At 39.5% G+C, this 23,629-nt stretch overlaps 1 protein-coding gene and 1 long non-coding RNA gene across 7 annotated transcripts in view; one reads left to right on the forward strand and one right to left on the reverse strand.

Annotated features, from left to right (window-relative positions):
• The window catches only part of SLC16A10 (solute carrier family 16 member 10), a 114,416-nt gene that overhangs the window by 63,294 nt on the left and 27,493 nt on the right, over nucleotides 1–23,629 (forward strand). Inside the window, exons 2-3 of the mRNA XM_049654191.1 lie at nucleotides 9,475–9,619; nucleotides 11,801–12,266. Coding sequence (XP_049510148.1) covers nucleotides 9,475–9,619; nucleotides 11,801–12,266 — 611 coding nt within the window. The remainder of the gene's footprint in view (nucleotides 1–9,474; nucleotides 9,620–11,800; nucleotides 12,267–23,629) is intronic.
• Nucleotides 21,202–23,629, reverse strand: part of LOC125938811 (uncharacterized) — a 58,216-nt gene continuing 55,788 nt past the window's right edge. For all 6 annotated transcript variants that reach the window (XR_007462821.1, XR_007462820.1, XR_007462822.1 and 3 more), the window contains one exon: nucleotides 21,202–21,387. This is a non-coding gene — a long non-coding RNA (uncharacterized LOC125938811). The remainder of the gene's footprint in view (nucleotides 21,388–23,629) is intronic.

Raw genomic sequence — 23,629 nt, forward strand, 5'->3', positions numbered from 1 at the left:
TTGAAAGGTAGAGAAATCTCTTAGTTGTTTTTGTATTCTCAGTAGCCTAGGATAGTGCCTAGAACATATAGGCACTTTTAAGTGGAAGGGAGAAAAATCTCCTTACCTTCCTTGTCCCAGCTTCCCTCTTTCCCATGCCTACTTTAGAGAATATGGCAGCTAGGGAAGTGGAGAAGAGGTCATGGAAAAGAGACAAAGCTGGAGCTGGAGAAAAAGATTTGATAACCAAGTGAAGATTGGTTTGTTACCGAAAGTGAACTTAGGCCTTTCTGTTATTTAACATTGGCTAGAAGAATTATATGGACCTGCTGAAGTGGTCATCCAGTTGCAAGGTAACATTTTTCCCCCACATAAGTTTTAAGAGGATAGTTGGGACAAAAATAAAGTTGTATTTGATTATATCCTGCAGTTAGTGCTTGTTCAATGGACATCAAAATCTGTAAAATTTTTCATGTTTGGTATAGCATCCAAATCTAAACAATGATGCATTTTTTTAAATGAGTAAAGACTTGTATTTTTTTTTAAGTTTATTTATTTATTTTAAGTGAGAGAGTATGAGCAGGGGAGAGAGAATCTCAAGCAGGATCCATGCTGTCAGTGTGGAGCCACAGTGGAGCTCGATCTCATGAACTATGAGATCATGACCTAAGCCGAAATCAAGACACTTAACTGACTGAGCTACCCAGGTGCTCTAAGACTCGTTTTTATTCTTAAAAACACTTTGATTTATATGAACATTACACACAATGTAAGTGTATGCTTTTGGATTTTTTAATGTGGGATCCTATTTAGTGTTGACATTTTACTTTGTTGTAAAAGTGCCTTTATCCAAAAATAAATGTCAGGATGTTATTCTTCTATTTTGCCTAGATTGTTTAGATTATTTCATGAAAAAAACACGATAGATGACTGAACTTTTTAAGTTAGATTGAATTATTGTTAATCAGTGACATTTTTATATAAGATAGTAGGTTAAAAAATTCTTAATTCTCCTGAAGTAGACCCATACTGAACAGCTCTGCCCACCTGGGCTGGGGTTGCACTAACTCTTTTTCCATAATTTTATCTTCTCATTCACCTATTATCTTCTAATCCACCTAGAGACCTAATCTGGCCAGTCTCTTCCTTGTACTCTCCACTTCTGAATCCCCCACTACCAACATCTAAGTCAAGATTGCATTATTTGAGATGGAAGCAACCCCAGTGTCCATCCGTAGATGAATGGATAGAGAAGATGTAGGTTATATGTATAAACATATATACACATACATGTATACATACATATACAACATGTATACACACACAATGGAATATTAGCCCTAAAAAAGAATAAGATCTTGCCATTTGCAACAACACAAATGGAACTAGAGGGTATTATGCTAAGTGAAATAAGTCTGATAGAGAAAGACAAATACCATATGATTTCACTAATGTGTGGAATTTAAGAAAAAAAAAAACAACAACAAATGAACAGATAGACCAAAACCCAGACTCTTAAATACAGAAAACAGAGTGGTAGTTGCCAGAAAGGAGGTGGGTGGAGGGATGGGTGAAATAAAGGGCATTAAGAATACACTTATCATCTTTCTGGAGGAAGATGGCAGCGTAGGAGGATGCTGGGCTCACCGTGTCCTGCTGAGCACTTAGATTCCACCCACATCTGCCTAAATAACCCAGAAAACCACAAGAAGACTAGCAGAACGGACACTCCAGAGCCAAGCATAGACGAGGGACCCATGGAAGAGGGTAGGAAAGGCAGAGAGGTGGTGCGTGCTACACAGATTGGCGGGAGGGAGCTGGGGTGGTGGAGGGGCAGCCTGCCCATCAAGGCAGAGCCCCCCGAGTCTGGCTTGCAAAAGCAGAGGGGCTGGATGGAGTGTGTTCTGACAGTCAGCGGGACTTAACATCTGGAATGTTATAAGTCAACAGCTCTGCTCTGAGAGCGGGAGGGCTAGAGGACAACAGGAGGGCGAGTTGTTGAGCCCCGGAGGACAGAGTTCAGCTTGGTGGGGAACAAAGGTGCTCGCCAGCGCCATCTCCCTTGCCCATCCCCCAGCCAAAATCCCAAAGGGAACCAGTTCCCATCAGGGAACTTGCTTGCACCGCACAAACACCCAACGCTATGCTTCTGCGTATCCATCCCTCCAATGGGTCTGCCTCCCTCCCAGTGCCACAGGGCCCCTCCCGAAGTGGACCACCAAAGACAAAGCGAGCTGAGTCTGCCCCTCCTGCCCCTGTGCACCTTGCGGATCCACCCCGGCTAATACACCAGATCCCATCGAAGTAGCACCACAAGCCTGGCAGTGTGCAAGTAGCCCAAACAGGGCCCACACCACTCCACAGTGAGTCCTGTCCCTGGGAGAGGGGACGATGAGGTACACACCAGTCTGACTGTGGCCCCAGAGGTGGGCTGAGGGTAGACATCAGGTCTGACTGCGCCCCACCCACCAATGCAAGTTACTCCAGACAGCACAGGGGAAGTGCCCTGCAGTTCCGCGACACTCCAGGGACTATCCAAAATGATGAAACGGAAGAATTCTCCTCAAAAGAAACTCCAGGAAGTAGCGACAGCTAACGAACTGATCAAAAACGATTTAAGCAATGTAACAGAAAATGAATTTAAAATAATAGTCATAAAATTAATCATTGGGCTTGAAAAAAGTATAGAGGACAGCAGAGAATCTATTGCTACAGAGATCAAGGGACTAAGAAACAGTCAGGAGGAGCTAAAAAATGCTATAAATGAGCTGCAAAATAAAATGGAGGTGACCACAGCTCGGATTGAAGAGGCAGAGGAGAAAATAGGTGAATTAGGAGATAAAATTATGGAAAAAGAGGAAGCTGAGAAAAAGATAAAAAAATCCAGGAGTATGAGGGGAGAATTAGAGAACTAAGTGACACAATTAAACGTAATAACATATGCATAATTGGGATCCAGAGGAGGAAGAGAGAGGGAAAGGTGCTGAAGGTGTACTTGAAGAAATCATAGCTGAGAACTTCCCTGATCTGGGGAAGGAAAAAGGCATTGAAATCCAAGAGGCACAGAGAACTGCCTTCAGATGTAACTTGAATCGATCTTCTGCACAACATATCATAGTCAAACTGGCAAAATACAAGGATAAAGAGAAAATTCTGAAAGCAGCTAGGGATGAACATGCTCTAACATATAAAGGGAGACTGATAAGACTAGTGACGGATTTATCTACTGAGACTTGGCAGGCTAGAAAGGAATGGCAGGATATCGTCAATGTGGTAAACAGAAAAAATATGCAGCCGAGAATCCTTTATCCAGCAAGTCTGTCATTTAGAATAGAAGGAGAGATAAAGGTCTTCCCAAACAAACAAAAACTGAAGGAATTCATCACCACTGAACCAGCCCTACAAGAGATCCTGTGAGACAAGGTACCAGAGACATCACTACAAGCATGAAACCTACAAACATCACAATGACTCTAAACCCATATCTTTCTATAATAACACTAACATAAATGGACTAAATGCTCCAACCAACCAAAAAGACATAGAGTATCAGAATGGATAAAAAAACAGGCCCCATCTATTTGCTGTCTACAGGAGACTCATTTTAGACCTGAGGACACCTTCAGATTGAAAGTGAGGGGATGGAGAACTATCCATCATGCTACTGGAAGTCAAAAGAAAGCTGGAGTAGCCATACTTATATCAGACAAACTAGACTTTAAATTAAAATCTGTAACAAGAGATGAAGAAGGACATTATATAATAATTACAGGGTCTATCCATCAGGAAGAGCCAACAATTATAAATGTCTATGCGCCAAATACGGGAGCCCCCAAATATATAAAACAATTACTCACAAACATAAGCAGCCTTATTGATAAGAATGTGGTAATTGCAGGGGACTTTAATACTCCACTTACAACAATGGATAGATCATCTAGACACACGGTCAATAAAGAAACAAGGGCCCTGAATGATACACTGGATCAGATGGACTTGACAGATGTATTTAGAACTCTGCGTCCCAAAGCAACAGAATATACTTTCTTCTCCAGTGCACGTGGAACATTCTCCAAGATAGGTCACATACTGGGTCACGAAACAGCCCTTCATAAGTATATAAGAATTGAGATCATACCATGCATACTTTCAGACCACAATGCTATGAAGCTTGAAATCAACCACAGGAAAAAGTCTGGAAAACCTCCAAAAGCATGGAGGTTAAAGAACACCCTACTAAAGAATGAATGGGTCAACCAGGCAATTAGAGAAGAAATTAAAAAATATATGGAAACAAACAAAAATGAAAATACAACAATCCAAACACTTTTGGATGCAGCGAAGGCAGTCCTGAGAGGAAAATACATTGCAATCCAGGTACCTATCTCAAGAAACAAGAAAAATCCAAATACAAAATCTAACAGCACACCTAAAGGAAATAGAAGCAGAACAGCAAAGACACCCCAAGCCCAGCAGAAGAGAAATAATAAAGATCAGAGCAGAAATAAACAATATAGAATCTAAAAAAAACTGTAGAGCAGATCAATGAAACCAAGAGTTGGTTTTTTGAAAAATTAAACAAAATTGATAAACCTCTAGCCAGGCTTCTCAAAAAGAAAAGGGAGATGACCCAAATAGATAAAATCATGAGTGAAAATGGAATTATTACAATGAATCCTTCAGAAATACAAGCAATTATTAGGGAATACTATGAAAAATTATATGCCAACAAACTGGACAACCTGGAAGAAATGGACAAATTCCTAAACACCCACACACTCCCAAAACTCAAACAGGAAGAAATAGAAAGCTTGAACAGACCCATAACCAACTAAGAAATTGAGTCAGTTATCAAAAATCTCCCAACAAATAAGAGTCCAGGACCAGATGGCTTCCCAGGAGAATTCTACCAGACATTTAAAGAAGAAATAATCCCTATCCTTCTTAAGCTATTCCAAAAATTAGAAAGGGAAGGAAAACTTCCAGACTCATTCTGTGAAGTCAGCATTACTTTGATTCCTAAACCAGACAGAGACCCAGTAAAAAAAGAGAACTACAGGCCAATATCCCTGATGAATATGGATGCAAAAATTCTCAATAAGATACTAGCTAATCGAATTCAACAGCATATAAAAAGAATTATTCACCATGATCAAGTGGGATTCATTCCTGGGCTGCAGGGCTGGTTCAACATTCGTAAATCAATCAATGTGATACATCACATTAATAAATAAAATAAAATAAAATAAAATAGCCACATGATCCTGTCAATCGACGCAGAAAAAGCATTTGACAAAATTCAGCATCCTTTCTTAATTAAAACCCTCGAGAAAGTCGGGATAGAAGGAATATACTTAAACATCATAAAAGCCATTTATGAAAAGCCCACAGCTAATATCATCCTCAATGGGGAAAAACTGAGAGCTTTCTCCCTGAGATCAGGAACACGACAGGGATGTCCACTCTCACCGCTGTTGTTTAACATAGTGTTGGAAGTTCTAGCATCAGCAATCAGACAACAAAAGGAAATCAAAGGCATCAAAATTGGCAAAGATGAAGTCAAGCTTTCACTTTTTGCAGATGACATGATATTATATATGGAAAATCCGATAGACTCCACCAAAAGTCTGCTAGGACTGATACATGAATTCAGCAAAGTTGCAGGCTACAGAAATCAGTTGCATTCTTATACACTAATAATGAAGCAACAGAAAGACAAATAAAGAAACTGATCCCATTCACAATTGTACCAGGAAGCATAAAATACCTAGGAATAAACCTAACCAAAGATGTAAAAGATCTGTGTGCTGAAAACTATAGAAATCTTATGAAGGAAATTGAAGAAGATATAAAGAAATGGAAAAACATTCCGTGCTCATGGATTGGAAGAATAAATGTTGTAAAAATGTCAATACTACCCAAAGCTATCTGCACATTCAATGCAATCCCAATCAAAATTGCACCAGCATTCTTCTCGAAGCTAGAACAAACAATCCTAAAATTCATATGGAATCCAAAATTCATATGAATCCTAAAATTCATATGGAATCCTAAAATTCATATGGAATAGCCAAAGTAATTTTGAAGAAGACCAAAGCAGGAGGCATCACAATCCCAGATTTTAGCCTCTACTACAAAGCTATAATCATCAAGACAACATGGTATTGGCACAAAAACAGACACATAGACCAATGGAATAGAATAGAAACCCCAGAACTAGACCCACAAAAGTATGGCCAACTAATCTTTGACAAAACAGGAAAGAATATCCAATGGAAAAAAAGACAGTCTCTTTAACAAATGGTGTTGGGAGAACTGGACAGCAACATGCAGAAGAATGAAACTAGACCACTTGGTTATACCATTCACAAAAACAAACTCAAAATGGATGAAGGACCTTAATGTGAGACAGGAAACCATCAAAACCCTAGAGGAGAAAGCAGGAAAAAACCTCTCTGACCTCAGTCGCAGCAGTTTCTTACTTGACACATCCCCAAGGGCAAGGGAATTAAAAGCAAAAATGAACTATTGGGACCTCATGAAGATAAAAAGCTTCTGCACAGCAAAGGAAACAATCAGCAAAACTAAAAGGCAACCAACAGAACGGGAAAAGATATTTGCAAATGACATATCAGACAAAGGGCTAGTATCCAAAATCTATAAAGAACTCACCAAACTCCACACCCGAAAAACAAATAATCCAGTGAAGAAATGGGCAGAAAACATGAATAGACACTTCTCTAAAGAAGACATCCAGATGGCCAACAGGCACATGAAAAGATGCTCAATGTCGCTCCTCATCAGGGAAATACAAATCAAACCACACTCAGATATCACCTCATGACAGTCAGAGTGGCTAAAATGAACAAATCAGGAGACTATAGATGCTGGAGAGGATGTGGAGAAACAGGAACCCTCTTGCACTGTTGGTGGGAATGCAAACTGGTGCAGCTGCTCTGGAAAACAGTGTGGAGGTTCCTCAAAAAATTAAAAATAGACCTACCCTATGACCCAGCAATAGCACTGCTAGGAATTTACCCAAGGGATATAGGAGTACTGATGCATAGGGGCACTTGTACCCCAATGTTTATAGCAGCACTCTGAACAATAGCCAAATTATGGAAAGAGCCTAAATGTCCATCAACTGACTAATGGATAAAGAAATTGTGGTTTATATACACATGGAATACTATGTGGCACTGAGAAAGAATGAAATATGGCCCTTTGTAGCAATGTGGATGGAACTGGAGAGTGTTAAGTGAAATAATTCAGGCAGAAAAAGACAGATACCATACGTTTTCACTCTTATGTGGATCCTGAGAAACTTAACAGAAGTCTATGGGGGAGGGGAATTAAAAAAAAAAAAAAAGAGGTTAGAGAGGGAGAGTGCCAAAGCATAAGAGACTCTTAAAATCTGAGAACAAACTGAGGGTTGATGGGGGGTGGGAGCAAGGGGGCGTGGGTGATGGGTATTGAGGAGGGCACCTTTTGGGATGAGCACTGGGTGTTGTATGGAAACCAATTTGACAATAAATTTCATATTAAAAAAAAAGAATACACTTATCATGATGAATCCTGAGTAATGTATAAAATTATTGAATCATTATGTTGTACACCTGAAATTAATAGAACACTGTATGTTAATTATTCTTAAATTTAAAAAAAATATTGCTTTGTACAGTCTTTTCGTTGTGTTTTAAGAACATAGTCTCCTTTCTGGTAAGGTTAGGAAGATCAAAATATGGCTGATTAAAATATGAATAATTTAAAATGTAAGAAGGCAAAGCATTAAATTGTTAGCCTGATAAATTCTTCTTTTTGTACCCCATTATTAAGAAGTGATCATTTGCATAGGGTCTGGACTTACTTCCTTTGCTGAGGAAATATACTAACTAGTAAGCTTTCAGTTTAGAGGAGGGAGCTTTAGAGATCATTTGTTCCAATGTATAAGACAGACAGTTTGTTGTTGTTAAAACTCTAAATCATTAAGGTCTTCTGTGCTAGATATTGAGGTTTAGATACATTTTCCCTAATTCTTAATGATTCTGGAAAGGTATGTGTTAGATCCCCTTTTGAGATAAGAAAACAGACTAAGCAGAAGTGACTTGCCTAAGGATGTATTGTAGTTATAGGGCCAAGGGATTTGGACCCAAATCTGTCTGTTTTTTAGCCCATGCACTTAGGTCCCATTAGTTTATTATACTTTTTAATTAGAATTTATAGACTTAGTATCTTGTGAGATCACTTGTTTCTTTGGCACAAAATTATAATTTATATTCAGTATTTCTCTGTTATTGGTTCCCTTTTGTTTTGGCTTTTACAGAATCAGAACAGGAAATTATGACTTTTGATTCAAAATGTTTTATGTTTATTTATTTTGAGAGAGTGTGCACATGCAAGTGGGAGAAGGACAGAGGGAGAGAGAATCACAAGCAGGTTGCACACCATCAATGAAGAGCCCTATGCAGGGCTCAAACCCACAAACCGCGAGATCACGACATGAGCCAAAATCAAAAGTCAGACGCCTAACTGACCGAACCATTCAGGTGCCCCGTGACTTCTGATTCTTTTTTTTTTTTTTTTTTTTTTTTTAAATTTTTTTTTTTCAACGTTTTTTATTTATTTTTGGGACAGGGAGAGACAGAGCATGAACGGGGGAGGGGCAGAGAGAGAGGGACACACAGAATCGGAAACAGGCTCCAGGCTCCGAGCCATCAGCCCAGAGCCTGACGCGGGGCTCGAACTCACGGACCGCGAGATCGTGACCTGGCTGAAGTCGGACGCTTAACCGACTGCGCCACCCAGGCGCCCCATGACTTCTGATTCTTAAGTTTTGTTTTTATTTTTAATTGTGAAAGATAACATACTTTCGGGAAAGAAGATAAAATGTGTGTGTGGTTTCATCAATAAAGGGATACCCAGTAACTATTATCCAGGTCAACAGATAGTCTACCTGTGTATGACTTGATTGCCTTAGCACAAGAACTAAGCCCAGACTCTAGGCAGATGTTCAGTTCTTAACTATTGGTTCCAAATGATTATAATTCTGTTTCTTCCCCCTAAGCGTTAACCACTATCCTGACTTCCAGTGGTCATCATTTCTTCGCAGTTTGACCACCTAAGCATGCATTAGTAAATGTATCTAATTTTTTTTTAATGACTTTCTTTCCATAGACTAGAAGTTGCTTAAAACCATAGATACCAGGTTAGAGATTAATAGAGTTTGGGTCATAGAAGACTGTTTGATTTGATTACGGAAACAAACTAAGAATTCAGTTAAACACAAATAATTGCTGTGCCAGTTATAATTAGTATTGGCCAGTCCTTTGGGCTGTGATTCAGATCTGTTTCTAATTTATTCCAATTTCTTCCCATTCCAAAAAAGTAGTAGCTTTTTTGCACTAATGTTATTCTAAATTTATATTATATATCCTATGGGATAACTACAGATGCAGTTTGCCATAACATAATGTCCCTTTTGTCCCTCTTTTACAGCGTGGGTAAGTTCTCTGTCCATGGGGATGATTTTCTTTTGCTGCCCAATAGCCAGCGTCTTCACAGACACGTTTGGTTGTCAGAAGACAGCTGTTGTGGGTGCTGCTGTTGGATTCATTGGACTCCTGTCCAGTTCTTTTGTAAGGTAAGGACTTGGTTCTTCATGCTGCTTTTCAAGAACTGTTAGATACCATAAAGTTGTGCTTTCAGAAACTTTGCTGTTTACAAGGAAAAAATCCTCTTTTCATTGCGTAAGCTTTAAGCACTATGACTTACACAGTGTTATCCATGGCAGCAAGTCAGAGCTTCATAATTTGAATGCTTTTGTTTGTACCTCTCTCATATTTTTTATTCAGTTGCATTTTTTTTAACCCACTGATCAAAAGCTATCAAGCTGTAAGGGGAGCGAGGGGTCACGTGGTATAAATTCCAGGTGTCGAACAATGGACTCACTTTCCTATAGTTCAAGTTCAGCTTTCTTAGGAAAGCCTTCTCTGGCAACTCCAGGTCACATCACATCCCTTCTCGGGATCCTCTTTACACACATGGTTGATATTTACTGATGTACACTGCACTTTTCCAGTTGTCAAACTTCAACGATTTGAACCAGCTGTTACTGAGGTGAAAATTTAGAAGTGAAAGATGCTGAGCAGCATTGAAAATGCCATCATTTGTGCTTATGCGCTTTACTCTGTAGGAGACATACAAAGCTTAATATCACGCAGCACTTAGTATTTAAAATAGTGCCCAAGAGAATGTTTCCAGTTTATATCCATGGCTCTCAGGTTTTCCAACTGACAGATTTACAGTACTGTGACATATTGTATAGATACAGGTGTCCATGATTGTACCGTGTTGTCAATACTGTTTTTAATATATGCTTTGAAAAAGAGAAATGTACAGTGGATTTAGATTTTTCCTTTAAAATTTTTAAATAAAAATAGCACCTTAAGAAGTAAGTTGCAGTTATCTTGAAAACTACTTATGTGGAAAAACTGAGGCACTGAGGCAGTCTGAATGAAGTATTTTGTTCTATATTGTTTGGGTAGATGTCTTGTTTCACAAAGATTATGAATAGGGTGTTTTTTACATGTTTAATATTTTTTTCGTCAAGTACCTGGAACCTATGGCTGCTGAATATATGTTTATGGAATAGAGTGGAGATTGAGTAGAGGGTGATCAGAGTGAAGTAAAATTAACCTGGGAAAACCTAGGAGTGACTCTTGAGCCTCATTTGGAGATTGTGCTTGCTGTGGACTAATAATGGGGGAAGGGCATCTCAGAGAAGATTGCCAACATGCCTTGATTTTATCAGATTCTAGAGTTCCTTATGATTACCTTAGCATATTGCTAGACTGGTGTTATTGTTCAAATTTTAATTATTAACCAACTTTATCTGTCTTAGTTTCTAATAAATAATTTGCCTTTGCTACTGAGATACAGCCTTTTGAATTGGGCTTTTCAAAAAGAAAAAAATTTAGTATTCTTTTACTCCTTACCTTAATTGTTTCAAAGAATGTAATAATATCCTTGATGTTCCTAAGAGATATGTAATTAAGTTATTTGGTTAAACTATACAATTCTTAATCCTTTATTATTGTTTTGAGGCATACGTGGCCTTAAAACTTACAAGGTGGGATCACTAATAACACACTTCCCCTCGTCTTCCGGCAGTCAGAACATGGTCTTTTGCTGTCTTGCACAATGCTGAGAGCCGTGCAGTACAGGGGCGAAGGTTGGTCCACAGCCGTTAGGCCAGCAGAAATGAGACACAACTGCTTCTCTGTGCAAATGTTTCTGAAATAACCTTGGGGAGAAAATATCAAATGCAGCTTTTCCCTTGAATAGATTGCTTAGCAAGTGTCTGGGAAGTCTCAATAAAATAATGAGTTTTTGTAGTAAAATTATAATTTTCGAAAGCTTTTATTGAGACTAGGTTTTTTTGTTCGTTAGTTTAATCACTGTCATTTTACTGAAGCCCTTCCTGGCACTGTCCTTTCTGAGTTGTGGTGAGCACAACAGTTCTGACTGAGTGCTGTACGGTTCACCTGAAATCCATGAAAAGAGGAAGAGGAACAAAATCACTGATGGCCTTAATGGTCATTTTTCACATAGCTGAGGCATTTTATTATCCGTTCAGATGACGTGAAAATATTTTTAGTGTCATATTCTTAGCTTGTTGAGTTTTTCACCTCTTTCTGTTAAATTTTTATTTGTGTAAAATCGGTTGAAGAGCTAAAACCCACTCTTACTAGAAGGTTTTATTCTGCCAAGCACTTGATAAAAATAATGAAAGCTGCTTTCTCTCTGTTTCATCTCCCCACAGCTCCATCGAGCCTCTGTACCTTACCTATGGAATCATATTTGCTTGTGGCTGCTCCTTTGCATACCAGCCTTCGCTGGTCATTTTGGGACACTATTTCAAGAAGCGCCTTGGACTGGTGAATGGCATTGTCACCGCCGGCAGCAGCATCTTCACAATTTTGCTGCCTTTCCTCTTAAGGGTTCTGACCGACACCGTGGGCCTCTTTCACACACTGAGGGTCCTCTGCATCTTCATGTTTGTTCTCTTTCTGGCTAGCTTTACGTACCGACCTCTTTCTCCAAGTGCCAAAGATAAAGAGGGTGGAACCAAAGGAGGCAAGAACAGATTCTCCCTCTTTTCCAGGAGGAAGTTTAGTCCTCCAAAAAAATTTTTCAATTTTGCCCTCTTCAAGGTGACAGCCTATGCGGTTTGGGCAGTTGGAATACCGCTTGCACTTTTTGGATACTTTGTGCCTTATGTTCACTTGGTGAGTATGCTTCTCCGGCTTTGCTGGTAACGGGTATTGTTATTTCATACAGGAAAATTTCTTAGAAGAGCAAGATAGATCACGTTGAGGTTGGTCTTAAACATTATCCTGGTTGTAATTCAGGGACTCTTGAAATTCAAGGTCCCTTAAGACAAGGTCAACACATCCATCAGATCATTAAATAGAGGATAGGTTTCGTGGTGTGCTTTTGGAATTTAAAAAATTGCCAAACCGTAAAAAATGGAAAAAAAAACTTTAAAAAAAAAAAAAAAAAAAGGAAGGCTAAAATACCGGAACAAATGTCATCAATACAAAAAACTTAGTTGGTCACTTTTTCTTTAAGTAGCTTACAAATCATAATCAGGGACAAAGATGGGGCAATGATTTTGCCCACATCAATAAATTATTTTTTGACAGAATGGTACAGAAATTAGGTAGGCTGTAAAAACCAAATGGTCTTGACACGAAGAAGCATTACACCTACTTGTGGGATACTTCTGGGAAAGTGGGGATTTTATTCAGAGGATTATTTGAGAAATGTTAGCAATTTCAAATGAGGGGAGGGCAAGGATTTCATAGGAGATTTAGAATTCAAGTACTCAAGCAATTTGTTTTGTTTATTTCTATCACAAAGGCAAATTTAAGCCTCTTCATACTGAAACAAGAATAGGCAGTGTCTAAAGTATCTGCCCCTGGCAAAATTTGCTCTAAAGTGCTTATTACGTCCCTTCCTTTTTTCTTCCTATTGTGGCTAAAAATATATTTATAGTTCAACATAGTTGATAAGTGACAAGCAAAATGATGCAAAGGTACATTCTTCTGTGGTATGTATACTGTGTAAGAACTTGGATCTTTTCTAGCACTTAGTCTACTTTTGGATATTTGTGTAACTTTTCATTAAAGTTTTGGTGGAAGTTGGTAACACAGCTCAAGGATTTTTGGGCTCAAGCGGTCAGCTTGTAAGCTATGACATCAGTCCTTTGTGGGTTCCTATGCTTAGTCCAGAAAAGAATTAAGTCAAGGAAACAGGAAGAGAAATGGTAAGCAGTCCTGGATCTAGAACTAATTTTGATTTCTCTATTCTCCTAATTCCTGTTTTGCCAGAGGTGTTGAAGAAGCACTGGGGTAACCAATGGGAGGCAGGGAAAAGGACTGGTTTTTAGTACTCTGAGTCACTCGGCATTTTGCAGAGACTGAGGTAGTAGATAAAATGACCTCGTATGTGACACCTGTCACATATGTAGTGTGTGACTACATCTTTTTTTTTTTTTTTTTTTTTTTTTTTTTTAGTATGTGGCTACATTCTGACTTCACAGTCCATTTTTACCCTTTTAGGAAGGCATATCTGAACCATCTGAAGCTTTTTTGTTGTTGTTGGAATTTGGATCTGTTGTGGGAGGATCTACTTTACCATCTCTTCTATAGCTTCTAGAGTTAAAACATTTGTGGTGTCCTTTTCAAAGATGAATAGATTTTTTAAAAGAAATTCTCTTAGGGGGGTGCCTGGGTGGCTCAGTCAGTTAAGCATCCGACTTCAGCTCAGGTCATGACCTCATGGTTCATGAGTTCGAGCCCCTGTGTCGGGCTCTGTGCTGACTTCTCAGAGCCTGGAGCCTGCTTTGGATTCTGTGTCTCCTTCTCTCTCTGCCTCTCCCCTGGTCACGCTCTTTCTCTCTCTCTCAAATAAATAAACATTAAAAAAACTTAAAAATTCTCTTAGGTACTACAAAGTGAGCGCACACAGAGAAATCAGTATCTCAGTTTTGTTTTTTTTTTAAATAAAGGTTGTCTGCAACTTATGACTGATTTTTTTTTTTAATGTTTATTTTTGAGAGAGAGAGGCAGAGCGTGGGCAGGCAAGGGGCAGAGAAAGAGGGAGACACAGAATCTGAAGCAGGTTCCAGGCTCTGAGCTGTCAGCACAGAGCCTGATGCAGGGCTCCAACCCATGAGCTGTGAGATCATGACCTGAGCTGAAGTCAGACGTTTAACCAACTGAGCCACCCAGGCACCCCTGTTTTGTTAATACCAGACATTTACCAAAGGGCAAGTGGTGGGTGACTGTCTAGTTATTCTTGTAACATTTATAATTTGTAAATTAATTTTACATATGTTCTTTCATCTGACCTTTACAAAAAACCTGTGACATAGGCAAAATAATATTAGTCCTTACTGTGTAGGTTGGAAAACAGATCCATCATTAGCAAAGATGTTAAGTGACTTCTTCATATTCAAAGATGTTAAGTGAAGTGAGTATGCCTAAGGAAATTTAATAAATATATTATTGGTCTTTTTCTCTTTTTTTTATATGAAATTTATTGTCAAATTGGTTTCCATACAACACCCAGTGCTCATCCCAACAGGTGCCCTCCTCAGAACCCATCACCTACCCTCCTTGCCCTCCCACCCCCCCATCAACCCTCAGTTTATTCTCAGTTTTTAAGAGTCTCTTATGTTTTAGCTCCCTCCCTCTCTAACCTTAAAGTAAATCAAATTTCATAGTGAGTGATGAGTTAGATGGTATTCTAGATATTATTGTCATCAGGAGGCTGTAAATCAGATAGTACACAAAACAATAGGGTCTCTGTTAACTCCAATAACAAACCAGGTCTTTTTTCTGCTCTCCTTCCTTCCAGGCATGTTTTCTTAGAAAATGTATTGATATTTTTCATTTGTGATTTTTCGCATTGTCGAACAGTTATAACACTAAAAGCTGTGTTGGAGAGGAAACACCAGACAGTTGCGGGCTGTTGCCATGCAGCCTGTTGAAGTCTCGTGTTTAATGGGTGCACCAAGTTGCTTGCTCGTGTTGTAAATTAAGGTTTGGATTGTGGATACTTGCTTAATCCAGGCTTCATGGATCCAGCCTTCCCCTTAGAGGAGGAAAAATGTCTTACATCTTTCCAAATACAAGTAGATGATATTCAATTCACATTAAACCCTCTGTTGTGTATTGAAGGGAATACACAGGAGGTATAAGAACCTGTCGAAGGAGGATAAAATCTAGTAAATATAATAATAAGAGCTGTTATATAGTTTACAACTTTTACATATATTATCTTATTTCATCTTCACAACAGGGAGTACTTGTGATGCAACATCTTCATTTCACTGATAAAAAGACTGAGGCACCAAGAGATTTAAAAACTTGTCTAGGGTCACAGAAATAGTTACTAGTAATTACTGGTGTGGCATTTCTATTCCAGAAGCAGTAGTGTATATTGGGTCAAGGTAAGGGCTCTGCAGTAAGACACATCTGGGTTTTGTCCCTAACTAGTTGCATGACCTTGAGTAATTCCTGTGAGCATCAGTTTCTTCATCTATAAAATAGGGATAAACCCAATTGTGTAGAGTTGTAAGGATTAGAAAAAAAATGTATGTAAAGCATCTATCCAGTCCTGGTATAAAAATGAGAATTAATTTAAAGACAATGTGATTGCTGATTGAGTGGCTTTAAGTGAGGGCTATAGAAGAGTCAAAGGAGAGAGATGATACCCATTTGGAAAAGGGCTTAGTAAAAGCTTCCCAGGATTGGAGTTGGCCCTTGAGCTTGAGGTTGGTGTTAAATTCAGATCCCTAATCAAGCAGGGAATTAATTTATCTAGGTCTTCTTTGAAGATCCAGAAGTACAATGAAGTGGTTAGGTTAAAAACTCTTAAGATTTTTACCTGCTAGGCTGTACACGAGACTTGAGAGAAAATATGCACGCTCTGTGTCAGTCTTGCTCTTGAAGCAGGGTTGGAGGTTTTCTCTTTTAGTAGTTGACTTTTATTTCTTTATTTTTTTAACGTTTATTTTTGACAGAGACAGAGCACAAGCGGGGGAGGGGCAGAGAGAGAGGGAGACACAGAATCTGAAACAGGCTCCAGGCTCCCAGCTGTCAGCACAGAGCCCGATGCAGGGCTTGAACTCACAGACAGCGAAATCATGACCCTCTGAGCTGAAGTCAGACGCCCAACCGACTGAGCCACCCAGGTGCCCCAGTAGTTGACTTTTAAAGATGAGGAATCCTATTGTTTCCTGAAAGCTGTCAAATGATTTCTCTTTTAGGCCTACCCACTTACAGTCTCCACTGTGAGGGTACAAATCTTCTAGATCAGTTTAAGTGAGGCCTAACTTTCTAAATAAACATTCCTATTGGCAGCTGCTTCAGTTTTTATTATTTGTCCCTTTTGCCTGAGAGTTGTTTTATGTTATTTTCTGGGCTACATATTTATGGTTTCTCCTTATCCAGTTCTTAGCTTCCAAAAGTATAACACTCTTAGTTTTCGTCCTACTTCTCCATCACTCTTTAGTTTCTTTGCTGGTTCCTTTTCCACCCTGACTCTTCATATCAGTGTGTTCCAGGGCCTGTCCCTGATCTTTTTATCTACTCATTCCATTGGTGGTTTCTTCCAGTCTCCAGAGTTCAAACATCTTATCTATGCCAGGGACTCTAAATTTGTATTTCTCACCCAGACCTCTTTCCTGAATACTCTGCCGGGCTTTGAGAACCAACTGCCTACTTAGTATCTCCACTTGAATGACTGCTACCTGTTTGAGATTTAATATGTCCAACCCTAAAGTCCTGATCTTACCCCCTCACAAAACTTCTCTGCCCCCCAGCAGTCTCCATCTCAGGAGATGGCAATTTCATCTTTCTAAGTGATTGGGCCCCAAACCTTGGAGTCATCCTTGGCTCTTCTTTCTTTCATATTACACTCCTGATCCGGTCTGGAAATGCTGGTGGTTCTCCTTTCAAAATATATCCAGGATCTGGCCACCTTTCATTATCCTCACTACTACACCTTAGACCAGGCCAACATCCCCAGCCTGGATCACTGCGGTTGCCTCACAACTGGTTTCCCTGCTACCTTCCCTGCCTGCTGCAGTCTGTTCTGTACACAGAAGCCACCAGGGTTCCTTCAATACATAATTCACTCTGCTCAGAATCCTTCAATGGCCCTCCATTTCTTTGAGAGTAAAAACTAATGTCCTTATAGTGGCCTACAAGGTACTCCATGATCTGGCCCCTCCTGCCTCTCTGATCTCATCTTGTATCTTTGCCCCCCTTGCTCACTCTGCTCCTGCCACACTGTCCTTTTCGTTATTTACCCTTTTTTTTTTTTAAGATTTTATTTTTAAATAATTTCTATACCCATCATGGGGCTCGAACCCACAACCCTGAGATCAAGAGTCGCGCGTTCTTCCAACTGAGCCAGCCAGCGTCCCGCTCTTCACCTTTTAATGAGACATACCCTGACCACCTGGTTACAACTCCCTCCTTCCTTCTCCCCTCCACAGCATTTCCAAACACCCTCACACTGCTTTTCCTTTTTTCATAGCACCCAATACCTTCTAACATATTACATAATTTAATTATTATGATTATTTTTGGCTATCTGTATATATGTATCTGCTAGAATATAAACCTCATGAAGCCAAGGGTCTTTTTTGTTTTGTTCAGCGATAGATCCTAGACACCTAGCACAAAGCACATTGGGTGCTTAAGTATTTGTCCAGTGACTGAATATATAAGTCTAAAGCGACATTATATAAGCAATTCATTTTCTCACCATTTTGATCTTTAAAATTCCCTATTTGATGCCATAATGATTTTTCACATACGTTTATATATTTTTCTCATTTTATAGGACATGATAGTATTCATATTCATTAAACAGTTAATAACTCAAACTCAGCAAACTTCAGAATAATTAACACTCATGCCATCTTTCTTTAAAGTTTATTTATTTGAGAGAGAAAAAGAGAGAGAAAACAAGTGGGGGGAGGGGCAGAGAGAAGGGGAGAGACAGAATCTCAAGCAGGCTCTGCACTGTCAGCGCAGAGCCGAAAGCGGGGCTTGAACTTACAAACCATGAGATCATGACCTGAGCCAAAATCAAGATTTGGACGCTCAACTGACTGAGCCACTCAGGTACCCCAGTGCCATCTTTAATTTGGTTCAAAAAAATTTTTTTTGTAATGTTTTTTATTTATTTTTGAGAGAGAGACAGAATGCTAGAGGGGGAGGAGCGGAGAGAGAGGGAAGGAGACCCAGAATCGGAGGCAGGCTCCAGGCTCTGAGCTGTCAACACAGGGCCCGACACGGGGCTCGAACTCACGAACTGCGAGATCATGACCTGAGCCGAAATTGGACGCCCAACCGACTGAGCCACCCAGGCACCACTCCAAGTGCCATATTTTAACGGAGAAAGTAATTTATGTGTTTTGCCCTGACCCACATCTTTATATGCATTATGTTGAAATTATAACTTGATAAATAGGAGGAATTTCTGTGTCTTTGTCACTACTGTAAGTATGTGGAAGGAGAGAATAGGAACGCTTGGTAGCCATCCCCATTAACTAGGAAAGCTAGACAGTTGGTGTCTGCCCTACTGTGTAGTGACCGAAAATCTTAAAGAGCCTTGGGTGGTGCGTGTTGGAACAGGGTTGCATGCAGGAGCCATAGTCTGACCACAGGTCTACGTAACTTTGGCAAGACACAGGGCCACGTCAGTCAGATGACTGATAAATGCCTAAGAATGACAATGATAATGTAACTTTTCTAGGTAACATGAAGTGCTCCATCCTCAATACGAGGATCATGATTTAGTTTTAATTACTTTCACATCTCTCCACCACTACTCATCTTGAAAAGCAGCTATTTAGTACCTGTGTTCTTTGACTCTAGAACATGGTAGTGGGGTTGAGTTTTAGTGTTTAAGCTTTCGACCCACATAGTTCTCTATCAGGGAGAAGATGACTGACTCGTGTCGTAATCTGCAATATATGTGTTGATTAGCCTGTTTTCAAAACTTTATGATAAGATAGGAATGTGTCAGTTTTGTGTCAGAAAGTAATTGTTCTCAAAAGAAACTTTGATCTGTAGAAAGACCCGTGTATCTGATACTGTGATCAAAGACACGGTCATTTGAATGCTGACAGGACAATTAAGTGGACACCAAGTCCAGTGGTAGTTGGGGACAAACAATTTATATTTTTAAACTAGGAGTGAAATTTTGAGACCAATATGCCAATAAACAGGGCATATAGTACCTCAAGAGACATTTTATAGCTTTGATTAATGCCAGATGTTCTCATGGGCCAATACAGAAATGTCACTGTTAGACCTCACTGGCCAGGGCCCTTCTCTTCATATTGTGAAAGCAGGAATTCTGTAAACCAGACCTCAGGGTGCTGAGCCATGTAAACAAGAACAGCATACATGCTTTCATCAGTTTGAGGCTTCCTCAGAGGGAGATTCAGGGAGAATCCATAATGTATCAGGCATTTTCACAAAATCTCACATAACCATCACAAGGATGAGTGTATCAAGTGTAATAATTAATTACAAAGTTAGGGCTAAGGAAATGACTGTGCTGAGTTCAACGTCACTCACTGAGTTATGCTCAGAGCTGGGATTTGAACCCAAGTGTTGGAGTCTAAGTCTCATGTTCTTTTTATGAAAGAGTCTGCTGTCCCTTCATCAAGTCACCCCACAGATGGAGTGCTGCCTGTTATCAGGCCAAGTTTCCTTTGCCTTGGAAGTTTCCCTTCCATTCTCAGAACTAAGAACAGAGGCATTGCTGGGCCAGTGCAGCTCTCAGAGCCTGCTGTGCAGCCATGGACAGGACTGTGGAGGAAACAGGCTTCTCTGTTCTGATGTGATGTAAAGGAGAGGGTGTCATGTAACCGTATTTCCAGCTGTACGTCAACTCTTCTCATCTCTACTACATTGTCAGTATGAGAAAACTGAATCGCTTTTCACAACCTGTGACAAGCAGAATAGGGAATATACACAGTTTTGCATTAGGTTTTGAGTTCTACAATAAACATTAAGCATAGCAGAAGAAAAAAATGGACAAATGTAAAAATTTACAAGATCCGGCCTCTTTTGGTTAACATAAGTACTATTACAGGAAAATGGAAAAAAAGTAAATTGCTTATATTTTAGAGTTATAAAGTATCCGTCCATCACTGATCATTAGTGTCCTGAGAAGGCCCTAAAGAGTCCTGGTGTTGGAAAGCTGTTCCCTCTCTCTTGTTAATGTCTAGTGTCACCAGGGTTTTTGTTTTGTTTTTAAGTATCTCAGGTTTTATTTGTTAAAATATACTTTTGAATAATTTCAAAATTTAACCATTATGTGGATATTTGCTTATCCCTCAATTGGTTGGATTAGTATCAAATTAAAGTTTGTTGAAGTTTGAAGGACCTAAATTAGCTGGTGAGCGTCCTATTGTGGTTTTTATATCAATTAGAAGATGAATAGAAATAAAAATATTATTTGAAGAATCTTCCCTTTGTGAGGCTATACTTGGACATTGGCTTTACCCCATATTTACTGGGTGATTCTGGCAGGTGGACAGAGTTGTCTGATCCGTTGAGAGTACATTTCTGCTAATTTATCCTTATCTCCAAATTCTGGAGCATCTCTTTTGGAGAAGCCATTGTAGACACTAACTCCAGGATTACAGAGCAGAATAGGCCTTAGTTATATATTTGTCCTGAAGGGAAGAGTCTTTAGTGCCCAAAGCAAGTTTGAGGGATGCACATCTCTTATGTATTAGTTCCCGGACTGCCCATGCCACTGTCCATTTCCCCTTTGCTTTTCCTGCTTTCTGTCCCCGTTATCTGTATCTAGTTTTTTACAGCTCACTCATAATCAGGAAGTTTCTATTCCTTTGTAACAAATTGGAGAAAAGCCCATTTACTGGTAGGCAGTGCCTGCCATGTGGAGGCAGAACTGCAAACATGGACAGCTGGTGTGCAGGTCCACAGGCCAGCTGTGTCTGCACCCATGTCTAATTGCACAGATTCATTCTTGGAGTAACATGGCAGGAACAGCTGCCGCGTCCAGAGCTCCCGAGCATGTGGTTTAGGATTCAGCGTGTCCAGTCCTCACGGCCATGGAAGGATTTGCTTAAAACCACCAGTTTCTTAAACAAATGCAACATTTACTGATTTCCCACATTTTTATTGACGTTTGACATACAAGAAGTTCCCACAAACGTTATCTTTCACTGGAGTCTCAGGGCCACACTGTGAGATAGGCAATCATGCAAGGCTGGTAGCTGGTATGGCCAGGGCTTGAGCCTGGCTCCTCTGAAGAGTGTGACTTTTAAATAAGATATTTATGTACCTGCAAAGATATAACAGTCATTTACGAGTTGAAAGGCATCGTATGGGTGATTTAGTTGCACTTTTTTAATGAGACTGGTAAGGAACTAAAGCACAGAAAGGTTAAGTTGCTTGCCAAAAGTCACATCGTTATAAAGCTGCAGAACCACTGTAATAACATCCAGGAGTATCCATAGAAAATAAGTGGATGCCTATTATAGCCTAAAATATAAATGTGTATATAGTAGAAATAGAATTTTTATTTATTTATTTTTATTTATTAAAAAAATGTTTTTTAGTTTTTTTTTTTTTTAACGTTTATTTATTTTTGAGAGAGGGAGACAGAGTGTAAGCGGTGGGAGAGAGAGAGAGGGAGACACAGAATTGGAAGCAGGCTCCAGGCTCTGAGCTGTCAGCACAGAGCCCGACACAGGGCTCAAACTCACAGACCGTGAGATCATGACCTGAGCCAAAGTCAGACGCTTAACCGACTGAGCCACCCAGGCGCCCCAGAAACAGAATTTTTAGAGGAATGACATAGTTTTCTCACGAAATGTAACCCTAGTCAACTCATAGGATTCATTTCCTAGTCCGGGGTTCCTTTGCCATTTTGACACATTTCAGTTCTTCAAAGTTGCCAATGGCAGTTATCCTGGTTTTGTTTTATTTTTTTCTTTTGCTGATCTATTTGGAGCTCAGGGTCGAGGTTGTTGAGCCCAGAGAGTGCAGAGAATGCAGACTTCACAGTAGGATCCTTATAAACCAAAGGTTATTGTGCTTTGGGCCAGGACTGGGCTGCTGAGCTGATCTCTCCTGCTGCATTGATCACTGATCACGGTAAGGTTCTGACAGGAGAAAAGCCTTGGGGCTCATTACAGCCATGTGGGTGACGGTTGCTGTGCTTTGGAAACATTTTAAAACTGATTTACGATGGAATTGTATAATCTGAAGAGTTTCCCTGTCAGTCTTGCTTGCACTATAATCAGATTGCTGATACGGAGTTAATATTTGAATTTTGTTTTTAGTCTAGAGGCTAAAACAATAGAGACTAAATACTACGGGCTAACATTTTAATTTTCTTCCTTCTTTTATTCTTGGTTTTGGTTTATTCTAATTATCTTTATGTTGATTGTTACTTTGACATTTATTAGCTATGCAGAATGTTTTGGTACTTTGCAGAATAAAAAGTAATCACATTGTTTTTCCACCAAATTTTCCTTTAAAAAAACTTTTTTTAATGTTTATTTTTTGTGAGAGAGAGCACACGCGTGAGCGTGGGGGTTGGGTGGGGGGAGGTGGCAGACAGAGAGGGAGACACAGAATCAGAAGCAGGCTGCAGTCTCTGAGCTGTCGGCACAGAGCCCGATGTGGGGCTCGAACTCACTGACCACAAGATAATGACCTGAGCCGAAGTTGGACACTTAACTGACTGAGCCACCCAGGCAACCCCAAGTTTTCTAATTTAAGTACAGCTGACACTTGACCAATGCAGGGGTTAGGGGTACTGGACCCCCATGCGGTCAGAAATCTGCAGATAACTTTTGGCTTCTCCAAAACTTTACTAATAGCCCCCCATTGACAGGAAGCTTTACTGATAATAAGCAGCCAGTTAAGACATATTATATGTTACATGTGTTATATAATGTATTCTTACAATAAAATAAGCTAGAGAAAATATTAAGAAAATTGTTAAGAGAAGGGCCACATAACAGACCACATAACAAAAAAACTCACAAGAAATGTAAAGAGATATTCTTGTGTCAAATTTATAAGCCTGTTTTAAAATGAAAAATAAAACAAAAATTACATTTGACCCTTGAACAACATGGGTTTGAACTGTGTGGGTCCATTTATACACAGATGTTTTTCAATAAATAGAGTATAGTACTGTAAATGTATTTTCTCTTAAGAGGCTTTTTTAAAATTTCCATTTATTAAGCAATCTCTACAACCCAACATGGGGCTTGAACTCATGACCCTGAGATCAAGAGTCATAAGCTCTACCAACTGAGCCAGCCAGGTGCCCCACAAACATACGCTTTTTGATTCATTTTTCACAGCAACCTTTTGGGAGGAAAGCAGTACTGATGTTGAATAGATTAAGAACCTTGAGGATCAGAGGTTTTATTTGCTCAAGGTAGCACAGTAGTGGAAGGGGTGTTACTAGAATTAGAATAGGTTATTCCCATTATTCTGCCAGTTTTTTTTTTTTTTTTCCCTTGCATGTGTGTGGCTTCCTCTAATTACAGCTCAGTTGAACAGAT

This window comes from Panthera uncia (assembly GCF_023721935.1).
Source record: "Panthera uncia isolate 11264 chromosome B2 unlocalized genomic scaffold, Puncia_PCG_1.0 HiC_scaffold_24, whole genome shotgun sequence".
NCBI classification, from domain to species: Eukaryota; Metazoa; Chordata; class Mammalia; order Carnivora; family Felidae; genus Panthera; species Panthera uncia.